General features: G+C 47.9%; 1 protein-coding gene across 2 annotated transcripts in view; it reads right to left on the bottom strand.

The window, feature by feature from the left end:
• The window catches only part of SGSM2 (small G protein signaling modulator 2), a 38023-nt gene that overhangs the window by 23350 nt on the left and 212 nt on the right, over nt 1–14461 (bottom strand). For both annotated transcript variants that reach the window (XM_036269680.1, XM_036269679.1), the window contains exon 2: nt 10443–10518. In XM_036269680.1, the coding sequence (XP_036125573.1) occupies nt 10443–10518 (76 nt within the window). The remainder of the gene's footprint in view (nt 1–10442; nt 10519–14461) is intronic.

The following is a 14461-nucleotide window of genomic DNA, read 5'->3' as shown; positions in this document are numbered from 1 at the left end:
GACCAGATGCTGCTTGTTTGAAAGAATTTAGGAAAACCTGAGACAGGATCCAAGACAAGCCAATCCTATGGTTAAGCAACTGGCAACAGCTTGGGTGGGCCTGAAAGTTGGGGGGGGGGGTGCTCAGGGAATCACCAGGGCGGGGCTACCAGTGTGAGCCAGCTTGCTGGAGTCCCAGATATGGCGGCTGTCTGCCACCCCAGGGAAGGGCTCACCAAAGGAACAAAGGCTTCTGACAGCACGTTTGCTCCAGAGAAAGCCCCCTCTCCAGCCCTCGCTCCAGTGCCAAACAGCTCAGTTCTTCCCTGTATGTCTCTGGTGCCTCTCCAGCTGCCTCCCCTCCAAGCTTAGAGGGAGTGAGTCTGAGTAAATCAGTGCGCGGGCCCTTTAAGAGGAGCTGCCTGGGGCTCCAGCCGCCTCAGCCTCCCTGAGCCTCAGTTCTCGCTGGTTTTCCATCCAAAAGTGATGGGGATTCTCTTCCTGGCACTGGATCCCGGAGCGGGCGCCTGGTGTGGGATGGGGACCCCTCAGTCCTCAGGGAGGTCCTTCCCTGCCGAGGTGTCCTCCTGATTTTTATCCGCCACATGTGGGTGTGGGACCAGCCCGTCACGCCTCCGCCCCTCCTACCAGTCTCCATGTGGCTGCTTCTTTAATTCCGTAGTTGTAGGACTTGCATTCAGCTTGATTTCAGGTGGTTTTGAATGATGGTTGTTCTGTAGTTTAGTTGTAACTTTAATGTGGTTGTGGGAGGACGCAATACCGTGTTCACCTATGCTGCTATCTTGACCGGAAGTCTCTCTCTGTCTTTAATATACAGTGAACACCACCCTCGGAGCTGCAGTTCCAGGCTGTCAGCAACAATGTCCAACTCTCCTGCTGTCCTTGCTCCCCAGGGAGACATCTACATGGAGGCCTGTGCCTCGTCTCCCCTCCTGACTGGTGGCTCAGAGCACCAAGCAGAACTCTGGTGCCTTGCTCCTCTTCCTGCCCCAGACTACCAGCATGATACCCCCAGGGTGGAGGGCCATGGCAGGAGACACCCATCCCAGCTAAAGCACCAAGCCAGCAGAACCCATCCCCCTCTGACTGAGCTGCCTGGGCCCTGGTCATCCAGATGTAAAGGCTTCGGGAACCCCTGTGCCAGTGTGTCCAGGGCCCACCTACAGCCACTGGATGCACCGGAAAAGTGATGAGAAGGGGCTGACATCATTCAGCTCATTTCATATGGGAAAAGCCCATATAATAAAAACCAACACTTTTCGGTCATTAGTTGGGGTGGAAAGGTTTGGGCAAATGAATCAAAACAGAGAAATAGAGACATGACTCAAGCACAGCCCTCTTATCTCCCACCCTGGCCTTCTGGTGGCCTTCTGAGTTATGGTGCCAGATGAGCCCAGGGTACACTCTCTACTTTGTCACCCCATCCCGCTGACAGGAAGGCTCAAGGAACTGCAACTCTGGGCAGAGGTGGAACTAATTTGAATTCTAGCACCTTGCTGTGGACATCTTCCTTTCCCCAAAAGGTCTGGCACCATCTTCCCAGAGGAAGGCTAGGAAATACAGGCCCAGACTAGCCCTGCGACTCTCCCTCACCAGCCCCTGACATGTCCCTAAAGTCCATTAGGTTATAGAGTTAGCAAATGCTAAGCGGGTGGAGACAAGTGCTAATGAAATCTGATAGCCCCTCCTACAAACCACTTCCACTCCCATTTAATCATTCCAAGGAGCCCAGTCTGGAATGGAGGAGACATTGGTAGGTAGAGATGGAAAGGACTTGGGAAGTCACTGAATCTTCTCAGACCTTGCTGAAGGGAGGGCTGATTGGGGCCACTCTATGGAGGCAATGTGGCACACCATCATTGCAAGTAACCTCTGATCCAGTCATTCCTCGTCAAAGAATCTAGTCTACAGGTATAACTGCCAGGTTATTTTGTTATAGCAGCAAAAGGCTAAAAACTATCCCCGTGTCCATCAACAAAAAACAGATTAAAGCAGTATGGTGCATTCATAGAGGAGAATATTGTGCAACTCTGAAAAAGAAGGAGGTGCTCTCTAGAAATGAACAATGGTAATGGCCTCCAAGAGTGACACATAGCAGTAAGACCGCATGACACCTTGATTACAAAAAGGGTGGGGTAAACAAGGAATACAATGTTTTTTATTAGTATAAACAATTCTGGAAAGATACACAGGAGACAAAGTGGTAGTTGTTACCTATGTGGGAATTTGTAGGCGGAGAAGTGGGTGAATGGGAGCAGGGAAAGGAGTGAGACTTTTCACTGTATCTCTTTTGTATAGTTTTGATTTTTGAACCAAGTAAATATATCACCAATTCAAAATAATAATTACAATAATTGAGTAGGTGACCATCCAAGTCAGATACCAGTATTCCATCGTGAGACTGTGCCAGAGATTCCCTCCAATCTGGAGGTGAATCAAAACTCACAGCCCTGACCCGTTTGGCTCAGCAGTTAGAATGTCAGCCTGTGGACCACACAATGGCTTCTCGGTGAACCAGGCCAGGGCTGGCCTCACGCAGCTTGGCAAGGGACACACTGTCTCCCAGAGTTCACTGTGAGCTGTCTCCACGAGAGCCAAACTCCTCCTCAATGCCCCACACCAATGCTGGGCAGCACAGGCTTTGGAGCAAGAGAGATATGGGTTCAAACCCTTTCCTTACTAGCTATTGGACTTCATACAAATCACAAAATCTCTCTGCGCTTCAGCTGCAGCTGGGGAAAAGAACAGGTCCCACCTCAATGGGTGTCAAGTGACTGAAGGCAACAGCACATGCAGGGGGCAAAGGCTTCCTGATTACAGCCAGCACACTAAAAGCGGTCATGACCGCTGGTGCCCTCCCTCCTGGACTTACAGAGGGTCTGGCTGTGCTCCCCCTACGGCCACCCTTGCACCTGCCCCTTTCACCTCTCAAGGGTTGCTCCGGCAAACACCCCTTTTCTTTCCTGTATCTCTAATGTTTGCTTTTGAGACACTTTCCATTTGTATATAAATATTCTGTAATTTTTCCAACTTAAAAAACAAAACAAAATCCACTACCACCACCACCACTATCACCTCCCTTGGCCCTACATCCTCATTCAGGTATTGAACCGTTCAGTTACTCTTCTTTACATAAAATTTCTCAGGGATGTTATCTATATTCACCATCTCTGTCTCTTCCTTCTCCCATCCTCTCATCATCCCCCCTCCCTTTTTCTCTTTTTCCAATGCTCACCAGAAGACATTTTTTTTTTCTATTTATCTTCAGATAGAGTGGGAGGGAGGGAGAGAGAGAGAGAAACATCTACGTGAGAGGGACACATCAACTGGTTGCCTCCCGCACGACCAGGACCAGGGCCAGAATGAACCGCAAGCGAGGTATGTGCCCTTGGCTAGAATTGAACCTGAGACTCTGGTCCACGGGCTCACACTCTAAACTCTGAGTCAAACTGGTCAGGGCTTAAATTGATTTTTAGAGAGAGGAAGTAAGAGGCAGAGAGAGATAGAAACATTGATATGAGAGCAGAATATGGATCGGCTGCCTCCTGCATGCCCCCTACCAGGGATGGAGCCTCAGCCCAAGCCTGTGTCTTGACCAGGAATTGAACCAGCAACCCTGCGTGTAAGGGACGAAGCCCAAGCAACTGAGCCACACTAGCCAGGGCCCACCCCCTTTTAAATTTCATTATGGAAAATTCCAGACATGTACAAAAGAGGACAATATAACAAACTCTATGTACCCATCATCCTGATTTAAGCAATGATCAAGTCATGACCAATCTTGTTTCAGTTTCTCCTTTTCCCAGTTTGTTTTGGAGCAAATTTTAGACATAATATACTTTTATCCATAAATATTTCAGTATGCATCTCTAAAAGATGACGCTCTCAAAACATGTGCATAGCCCTGGCCGGTTTGGCTCAGCAGTTAGAGTGTTGGCCTGCAGACCGGAGAGTCCTGGGTTCGGTTCCCGCTAAGGGCACGTACCTAGGTTGCAGTTTGTCCCCGGCTCTGGTTGGGTCATGTGGGTGGCAACCACTCAATGTGTCCCTTTCATGTCAATGTTTCTCTCTCTCCCTCCCACTCTATCTTTTTTTTTTTTTTTTTTTTATCCTCGCCCGAGGATATTTTTCCATTTTTTGTACAGATAGAGTGGGAGGGAGAGAGAGGAAGGGAGAGAGAGAGAGAAACATCGATGTGAAGGGACACATCGAGTGGCTGCCACCCGCACGACCAACCAGGGCCGGGGACAAACTGCAACCAAAGTACGTGCCCTTAGCGGGAACCGAACCCGGGTCTCTCCGGACCGCAGGCCGATGCTCTAACCGCTGAGCCAAACTGGCCAGGGCTCCCACTCTATCTTAACAAAATATGGAAAAATGTCCTTGGGTGAGGCTAAAAAATAATAAATAAATAAATAAAACTCGTGCATAGTACTTATTAAATTTCCTGGCTGAGTTCTTGGAGTTCAGACTTCTCTGACTATCCAGAAGCTTGAAACTCCCAGAAACAAACTCCCAGATGGAATCCTGAAGAAGATTCTAGGAGGCTTCATGGGGAAGGCTGTAGGATCACTTTCTTTTTTTTTTTTTTTTTTTTAATTTTTATCCTCACCCGAGGACATTTTTCCATTTTTTACTCAGATAGAGCAGGAAGGAGAGAGAGGAAGAGAGAGAAACATCAATGTGAAAGGGACACATCGAGTGGCCGCCACCCACACAACCCAACTAGGGCCAGGGACAAACTGCAGCCAAGGTACGTGCCCTTAGCGGGCACCGAACCCGGGTCTCTGTGGACCGCAGGCTGACGCTCTAACCGCTGAGCAAAACCGGCCAGGGCAGTGTAGGATCACTTTCAAGAGCAAAGTAGAACGTCCCTTGGTGATGATGACAACATTACTGAGCACCTGCTGCACACCTGGCTGCATGCAGTATACTCTGCCTGCATCACTCCTTAGGTCTCACACCAACCCTCTGGGGTAGGGTCAGAGTTGCTGAAAAACAGACACACACACCTTGTGACCACCACCACAGGCCCTCAGCCATGTCCCCAAACAGGTGAGGGGAGCCAGTTCCCCAGAGGGCCTTCTTTCTTTCTTACACATTCATTTCTGGAGGGAAGGCAGAAGCAGGATATCCCAAGAATGAGCTGTTCATTCAGTGCAGGTGGGAAGAAGAGTGAAGGAATCCCTTTCACTTAAAAGAGACAGACTGAAAACTGCCTGGAGTCTGAATCTCAGAATGTACTAAAATATCTCTGGCTGCAGTATCCCAGGTGGGACGCAAGCCTTCCGTAGCACCTGCTTCTCTCCTGGCTCATTAGCATCTCCTTGCCATTCTCCAGAGGAGCTCACTGCAGCCGACCTTCCTGGCTAATGACAGCTGCTTAGCAACAGGGAGCAGGTTAATAAAGCCCTGATATTGTTCCCAGCTTCACAGACTCCACCCCTGTCTCCCATTACAGCTCATCCTCAGCCTGAAGCAACCCTCCAGTTGACAGATCTTTGATCTGCGCAGGGAGGGCCAGGAACCTGGAGACTGAGGGGCAGGGCTGCCCCGGCCTGGCCTGGGTCCTGCCCACAGTGCCTGTGGAGGGGAGGAGACAATTAGGAGTCTGAGAATCTATGATGCCAGGCCAGAAACATCTCCATGGACCTTGTAAATTCCCTCTACCATCAAAGGTTAAAATCCAACCTCGGCACCCAACCAGAAAAGAGCAAACAGAAGTATAAGTACACCTTGTTTTATTGCTCTTTGCTTTATCATGCTTTGCAGATGTTGCATTTTTTTTTTTTTTTTTTTTTACACAATGAAGGCAGGACCCTCCACCAGCAAGGAGACTGCGACTTGCTTTATTGTGAGTGGTCTGAAATGGAACTCATAATACCTATGAATTACTGTGCAGACACACTCAGACCTGCAAGAGGAGAGGGCAGGTCCAGAGAAAATATCAGTACTCGTGGGCTGATGCCTAAATTGAGTATGCCCTCTTTAAGCATATACATTATTATTGCAAATGCAGAGTTCAAAGGTGAAACTTGGGTCAATTTGCTGTTTAACCCTGATCTTGAGTTGCTCACAAGCAGAAGTTAAAAGCACTCCTCTAGGGAAAGGGGTGGCAGAAGGTGATTAGCCTACACGTGGGGGTTCAATAAGCCACAGGGAGAACAAGAAGCATTGTTCTGATTCAACAGTAAGTCTACATTAAAGTTTCAAAGACCGTATTATGAAACAAAATGCAAACCTGAGGACTTGACAAACCATACAGTGGTAGGTTTGGGCCTACTCTCCCAGCCCAGCTGGTGAAGACCAGCAGGAGGGGACAGTCACACAGCCTGATGGTCTGGCCTACAGCCATGCTCTGTGGTCAGAGGACAGCACACAGAAAACCCCTTCTGCCAGCCAGGGTTTGCCAGCAAAGCTTCCTCAGAGGGTCTGTACCTGCAGGGGCCTGACCAGTTTCTGGACAGGCAGGTTTAGGAACCACCACAGCAAACACACAACAAATGCACATTTCTTGCCAGTCCTGGGAGTCTCGCACTTCCCCACGGGTAAAAGGAACCAGGGTCTGTTGCAACTTTCCTGAGTTTGCCTGGGGCCAGGTTTATTTTCTTTTAGTTAAGAGTATGTTTATTAAAGCTGGGGACGGTGAAACAAGAAAGGGCTTAGGATGGAAGGAGCAACAGGAGAGCCTAGGCTGGATTGCTTTGGGTCACTGAGTAAGAGAAAAGGGGCCGTAACGACAGGTTCAGGGGGTTAACCCGGGATGAGCTGCCGCTGCCCACTGCTCCCCTTGTTGCAAGTCTTGTGGGGACCCTTTGAGTTTAGGAGGTGCATGCCTGTGAGGGAAGAAGAGTTAGAAGGGACAGGCACGGGTATGCAGCACGCACAGGGCCAGGTCTTGACTCAAGGATTTTTCAGTTCCATTTCTAAGGTGCTCATGGAAGATTCTGTTTCCAGTTCAAATGTTTCTTGGAGACTTGGGAAGTTCAGAGAAGCTCATCTTGCCCAGGCCCTGCCCTCCTCGGTCACTTCCCAGCCCTCCTCTGCCAAGAGCCCAGGGCCCCAGGGGATGTGACCACTCCATGGTTAATCCAGTCTCCACAGCCTGCTCCCAATTTCTCAGCACCTTCTCTGCACTCCCATTTCTCCTAGAACAACACTGAATTCAGGATGCCGCTTGAACAGCCAGACCCAGTATAAGACTGAATCCGCTTCAGACTAAAAATGCATTCATGAGCAATTTTCCAGGGCGTGAAGGATACTGGCATATCAGAATCTCCAAAAAGCCAGAAGGGTGGAGTTTTCCCTCCATATATATCTATTCTTCCCTCTGCTTGCCCCCCAAGAATCCCTGATTGTGATTCCACTGTGTGATCCATGTAAACAGCTTGCAGGCAGGAAAAAGGGTTGATAATCAGTGTTTTGTTTTGTTTAAAAAATTTTTTTTTCTTTATTTTTAGAGAGGGAGGAAGGGAGAGGGAGAGAGAAACATGGTCGAGAGAGAACATCGATGGGCCGCCTCCTGCATGCCTCCCACTGGGGGTTTGGCCCACAACCTGGGCATGTGCCCTGACTGGGAATCGAACTGGCAACCTCTTGGTGCACGGGTCGATGCTCAACCACTGAGCCACACCGGCCGGGCAATAATCAGTGTTTTAAACCAACCTGGCTGAGGCCAGATTGAGATTTACCTCACTGAATATACCAATTTTGACAAGGTGTGAGGATTCCTTTTTCGGTGGGTCCCAGATGCCTCAGTGTGACTGAGCTTTATACTGCTGGCAGCCCCTCCTGCTAATGTTCCCCTCCGTGACTGCACCGAGCCCAAGACAGAGGCAGCAAACTGGCAGAGGCTTGCAGATGCCTTTTGTATGGCCCACACAAATTTTTAAAAAGGGGAATGAGTTATCAGCATTTAAAAATTGGAAAAATTCGTACAAAACCCCAGACTTCTGGGTTCTCTTAAAGGAACCACACAGGGCTGGCATTCCTGCAGGATCTGCGTGGTGGCTGCCCCCTGCAGACAGGACGAGCACTATCCAGTTCAGTCTGGCCCAGCCCCCACCACTGCCAGTTGTTTCATACTTGGCAGCTTCCTGGGTTGGACCTTTCTCATTCGACCCTGTAGGCATTGAAGTTTATTTACACTCCTGGACCCAAGGCACCTCCTGAGATACAGCAGATGGGTTCTTCTTGCTCCTGGGCTGACTTTAGAACCCTGGAGACTTGGGTCTATTTCATACCCTTTTTTTATTTTAGCAACTGAAACTGGTTGGAGGAAGAAGAATCATTTCTTTTGAGGGTGATACCCTGTCTGCTGGAGAGCCCTGGGCTTTGGGCTTCCAGGCAAGAGAAAAAAGCGAAAGCCCCATTGGTTCCTGGGGGTCCCTGGACTGATTAGCAGAGGGCTGACAGTTTCTTCTCACCCTAATTTGCCTCATGTGGGATGCCCACAGCTTTTCTCCCTGCTTCTCTTCCCCGACTCCTCCATGGCCACCCACATGTAGCGCCCATGCACAAGCTGTTTGTGCTCATTTATTTTGTTTTTATGTGTGTGTGTTTGCTGTGGGTGCTCTAGACAAAGCCTAGCACTAAATCATGCAAAAGTGGGCTGCCAGCAGAGCCCTTCTGGTGACAGTGAGAGACAGTGGCTGACGTCAGGGGAACACAGCACAAGAAGAAAGGAGTAGAGTCCTCATATTCTTCAAAGCCACTTATCGCAAGAATAGTATGCTATTCCCCCAGCAAAGGTCTACCCAAGAAAAGGTGAGATCAGATTGCTCCTTGTAAACCTGGGAATCATTGCATCACCTCAAAGAACTGGGAAAACTTACCCAAAAGGGAGGAGGTGGGAACTCAAATCCTGCAAGCCTAGCTTCAGCCTCAACATCCAAAGGAGAAGGAAAACTGGTATTTTTCTGAGCTCTTATAGTGCTGGGACCATTCACACCCATCATCTCCATCCCCACAGAAATTCCCTGAGGTGGGAATCCTCACTGTTTTTAGAGGAGCAAACGGAGGGTGACGGATGTTAAGAAACGTGTCCAAGATGACTGAAGACATAAGCAGAGCACCAGGATTTGTGTGACTCCCCAGTCTGTCACTCAGACTCTGCTCACAGGCTGCCTCTCCCCGATCGTCCCCCTACATCTCTCTGTTTTATTTTTCTTTATAGGTATTACCATACGTCATTGCATGATATATTTCTGTGTGTATTTGTTTTCTGTCTGTCCCCTCACAGAATGTAAGCCTCTGGGGTAGAGACTATCCATCTTGTTGCTGCTGTTTCCCCACCTGGAGAACAGCATCCAGCACCCGGTGGACACTCAGTCTTTATTGCTGGACTTAAGGGAAGGACACCTCTATCTGCCTCACCACAATACTGTCAGAAAGTATCCCCTCCCTGACCTGCTCCTTTCTTTCCTTCCCCTCAGAAATGCACAACTTCCCTTCCATGAACCTCTTACACCAATCTCAGAGACCAAGTAAAACCTCACAGAGGTGGCAAATGGCTCTGTGTCCCCTCAGAAAGGGAGTTGTAGGGAAGGTTAAATCCCTGGAAATCCAAGAAAACTCCACTGTGTGTAGTAGAGACAGCCTTGCTCCTACAAAGGCCAAAGTGTTCATGCTAAGGAGGAAGTGATGGTTTACCTCGGACTTTCTCCCTTCTAGGGCAGGACGGCTTCGGCTATCCCTCCTATCCTACACTCGGGCTGTTCTGCACCCAAGCAAGTGCTTGGATATTTGAGATGCTGAAGCAACACGGGTGGGACTGATTAGAAGGTAGATGTGGCACAGAAAGCATCCAAAAAACACAAATCCTTCCCCAAAGTTAATGTAAGGACAAACCACAGTGGTTCTCAAACCCAAATTATCTAGGACAAGCTTTCTTGAAGTGTGGTCCCTGGACCAGCGAATCAGCATCATCTGTAAATGCTGTTAGGAATGCAAATTCTCAAGCCCACCCCAGACCTTCTAGAATCAGAAACTTCAATCTTGAAACCCAGGAGTCTGTTTTTTATTTTTGGTTAATATGTTTTTTATTGATTTTAGAGAAAAAGGGAGGAGAGAGAGGGAAACATCAATCAGCTGCCTGTGCCCTGACCAGGAATTGAACCAGCGACCTCTTGGTGCACAGGCAACACTCAACCAACTGAACCATGCTGGCCAGGGCAGGAATCTGTTTTAATAAGCTTTTTGGGTCACTAATGTATGCTGAAATTTGAATATTACTGTTTTAGGGGACTAAACAAGTATAGATCCCTGGGTCCTGAAGATCCTGATTCAGTAGGTCTGGGATGAGACCCAAGAAGATTGCAAAAGCTTCTGAGTGGATTTTGACTTGCATCCGGATTTAAAAACTATGAGGTCTCATCTTTCCCAGGCCCCAGGACAGTGTCTTCAGTGTTAAACTCATCTCCCACTATCTCCCAGTCACTCACCACACAGAGCAATGATGTGGCTGCTATCTTCATGCACAAACTTCCTGGTGACGGCCTCCTCCATGATTTGTTTCACCTGTGGACAAATGAGCACTATTGTCATTTATTTTTCTGATCAAAGGCCTGTGGACAAGTAAATAGCTCTGCTCTGCCCTCCTGTCTGGGTTCAGACACTTGCATAGTAGACGATAGGATGGGAGGGGTAGGGAAGCCAAGATTCTTCAGCACAGATAGCTCCAAGCAACTTGGAAAGGCAACCAGGAAAAGAGACACCGTAAACCCACTAACCAATCAGTGCAGATGTTCCAGCCCAGGAGGAAGTTCCCTGCTGTGGAAAACAGGGATAGGATGCTGTTTGCTCATCTGTACTTAGCTGGAGAAGAGCCTCTGGGCAGAAGCACTGTCCTTTAGGGACAAACTGTCTCAGTACAGGCTGCAGATAAACAATCTGCCCCTCCTTTTCTCCTCCTTCTCTGAGGTTAGGGGTAGGTCCATCCAGGCCTCAGGGACATTCTCCACATGCTCACAAGCCCTGATGCTTGGGTTCCTACTCAGACGCAAAAGCATCCAAATACCTTGTAAGGTAAGCAGCCACATCTTTAAGAAAACACACACACAAAACTTTCTTTGTTGACATGTAGTAAACATATAAAAAAGGGTATATATCATAATTATCCAGCTGGATGAATTTTCACAAACTGATCACACCTGTGAAATCAGCATCCAGATCTAGAAACAGAACATCTGACCTGTACCCCAAAGCACCCCCTTCATTCTACCAAGTTTCCTTCTAATATGGTAATAGAGTACCCACTATCCTGACTTCTAATATGACAGTTTTGCAGGTTTTTGTACTTTTGCTAAATGGAATAACTTAGTGTATAGTACTTTGTGACTGTGTTTCTTTTGTTCCTGAGTGTGATATTTGTTCATGTTGTGTGTAGTTGTGGATTGTTCATTCTCCACTGTGTGAACACACCACAACTGACTGGCATTTGGATAATTTCCAGTTTGGGGCTATTATTAATAGTGCTACTCGGAACATTCTGGACATGTCTTTGGAGAAACAGATGCTTATTTCTTTGGGTTTATATTTTTAGGCAAGGCATTTCTGATGCATATTTTCCACTTTACGAGATATTGTGAAATTGTTTCCAAAGTAATTGTAACAATCTACACTCCCATCAGCAGAATATGGGGTTCTAGGTGCTCCCAACATTTAAGCCAAGCACTTTTGATGTCCTGGGGGAACCTGCCACGAGACAGATACTAATCCTGGAGATTAAAGGAATGGATGATCTCAAACCCAGTGTAAAATCTTCTAGATAAAGTAAACTCTGGACAGAGCAGGTTTTTGCCATTCTTTTGGGACAAGGCATGGAATCACCTGATGCTGCAATGGCTCCCAAGTCCCTCACCTGGGACTGTAGAGTTAGGAGGGTGCCAGAGCTTCTAAAGCCTGGGGAGTAGGGAAGGAGGTAAGGGGGTCCTCCTTGCTGGAAACTGCTCATGGTTAGTGTTTAGGTAAAGGGGGTTCAGATCCATCCTGCATTCTAAACTTCTTTTTAATTAAAAATTTTTTTTTAAATTTATTTTAGAGAGAGAGAGGGAGAGAAACATTGATTTGTTGATTCTTATATTGCACTCTATACTCTTAAAAACTTCCTAGATTACTTACCAAGGGGTGTTTGCATTAAACAGAGCATAATGTCAACAGCCCCCAAACCTCTAAGCATCTGAAGCAGGCTGGTAGGGCAGATTTTTAGGTCAGAAAGACCTACAGATGGTCCTAGAATTTAGACACCAAAGGTTCACTGCGAAAGGCCAGCCTTGCCTACAATTATCCCCACTGTCTCTACTTGTAGGAGAATAAAGGCTATGTTTCTCTCAACATTGAGTACTTAAGGAGGAAGGGAACTGAGTTTAAAGTAGGTCAACCTTTGTCAGGTAATATATAGTTGCGACATATTCTGGATATTTCTCGACATTTGTTTAGGAATCATTCTTGGAGTTGTGCAGAAAGCCTTCAAATTACTGAAAAAAAGAATCACTGTCTTCTCAAAAATCTTTCCTATTATCCTTGACTAACCCCTAATTTGGATCACACCAACGATCCTAACACCTCTGTCCATAGTTTAGGTACTTTTTTGTTTTTGCTTATACTGTCCATATAAGTCTCTGTCACTACACTGCTTATTTCCTGAGGATAATCATTGAGATTTACAATTTCTCTTTTCCTTGGGGAGACCAGAGTTGGGGCTTAAGTGCTGATTTGATATACTCCTGGCCTAAAAAACGCTTTCTTGTCCACTTCACAGCAAAGGCACAATGGAGCTTCTCACACACAGATCGAAAAGGTGATGGCTTCGACCACTTCTTTGCCAACGAGAGCGAAAGGAACAAATGTTAGGGCACAATAGCCAGGCCATAGTTAATGCAGGAGAACTATCTAGAGCAGTGGTTCGCAACCTGTGGGTCACGACCCCTTTGGGGGTCAAATGACCCTTTCACAGGGGTCGCCTAAGACCATGGGAAAATACATATTTCCGATGGTCTTAGGAACCAAGACACCGCTCCTCTATCTGATTCCAGGTGGGTCTGCCCACATGCAGATACGCCCACTTACAACATGAGGAACTGTATTAAAGGGTCCCGGCATAAGGAAGGTTGAGAACCACTGATCTAGAGCCTTTCAGGATTTTATGAGAACCCAGAGTCTTCTTCAATCCTGAAATTCTAGGAGGGGGTTAAAGAACCCAATATGGGCTCAGCCGGTGTGGCTCAGTGATTGAGTGTTGACCCATGCACCCAGAGGTCACCGGTTTGATTCCGGTCAGGGCACATGGCCAGGCTGTGGGCCAGATCCCCAGTGAGGGGCATGCAGGAGGCTGCAAATTGATGTTCTCTCTCATCAATGTTTTTATCTTTCTCTCCCTTTCCCTTCCTCTCTCTCTAAAATCAATAAAGAAAAAGAGAGAGAGAGAGAGAGAGAGAGAGAGAGAGAGAAAGAAAGAAAGAAAGAAAGAAAGAAAGAAAGAAAGAAAAGGAACCAATATGGTAAACTTTTATATGTGAGGTAGATATTATTCCTATTTTACAGATGAAGAAATTGAGGTTCATAAAGGTTAACTTATTCAAGATCACACAGAACTAGGTCCAGACTATTCCAAAATTTATGCATTCCCACCAGACCTTGCAGTCTTCATTCAAGTCAGTAGATTTAGTTACCAAATAGTCATTGAGTGCCTACTATGTGCCAGGCCCTGGATACAGAGTAGTGGACAAAACAGGTTTTCTTGCCTTCATGGAGTATACACATCTGGCAGAAACAGAGGTAGGTCAGACTTGTTCATGGCTCCAGAGGCCTAATCTATTTTAATCCACTCTGCGGGTTTGAGCTCTCCAGCTCTCATATGGGGGTGAGTCATTCACATGGGCACCCCCCACACACCGAAACTGAAATGGGCTTTAGGGCAGGGTCAAGGTAAAGGACGTTAGTAGAGAAAAGAATTCTCTTTCTGACTTGGGAGTGAGGGTGTCTTCAAAAGGGGGTAAAATCTGACTCTTAAAAACCATTATCAAACTCACCCTCCCATCCCCTTCTCTGGATAAGGAGGTGGGTGTGGATTGACAATCAGTGAGTTGTGCGGCGAACCCCCCCTCCCCCGCAGCTGCCACTCAGTTCCCGGGGGGGGGGGGGGATACCACAGTGGGGTATAGGGCAAACAGGGGCTAAGTCCCCAAATCAGCTGTTCAGCAGCTCTAGGAGGCCCGAGCGGGGCTCCGCCCCCTCCCCAGTACACGCGGGCAATGAATGGGCAGCCTCAGTTCTCCAGAAATCGCTTCCACCCCTCCCCCGACCTCGGTCTCCCAGCGCAGCTGCCGTCACAGGGCGGGGAGCTGCAGGATCGCCGAGCAAACAAGCCCCGGAGCACCGGCCTGGCCCCTCGGGCCAAGAGGCGCTGACCCCAGATCCGGGAGAGGGGTGGGAGCCGCATCTAGTCCAGGACCCCGCCCCC

Source organism: Molossus molossus, unplaced genomic scaffold (assembly GCF_014108415.1).
Source record: "Molossus molossus isolate mMolMol1 unplaced genomic scaffold, mMolMol1.p scaffold_m16_p_19, whole genome shotgun sequence".
Taxonomy (NCBI): domain Eukaryota; kingdom Metazoa; phylum Chordata; class Mammalia; order Chiroptera; family Molossidae; genus Molossus; species Molossus molossus.
Note: the sequence above shows the minus strand (reverse complement) of the source record. Positions and strands in the feature narration are given on the sequence as shown.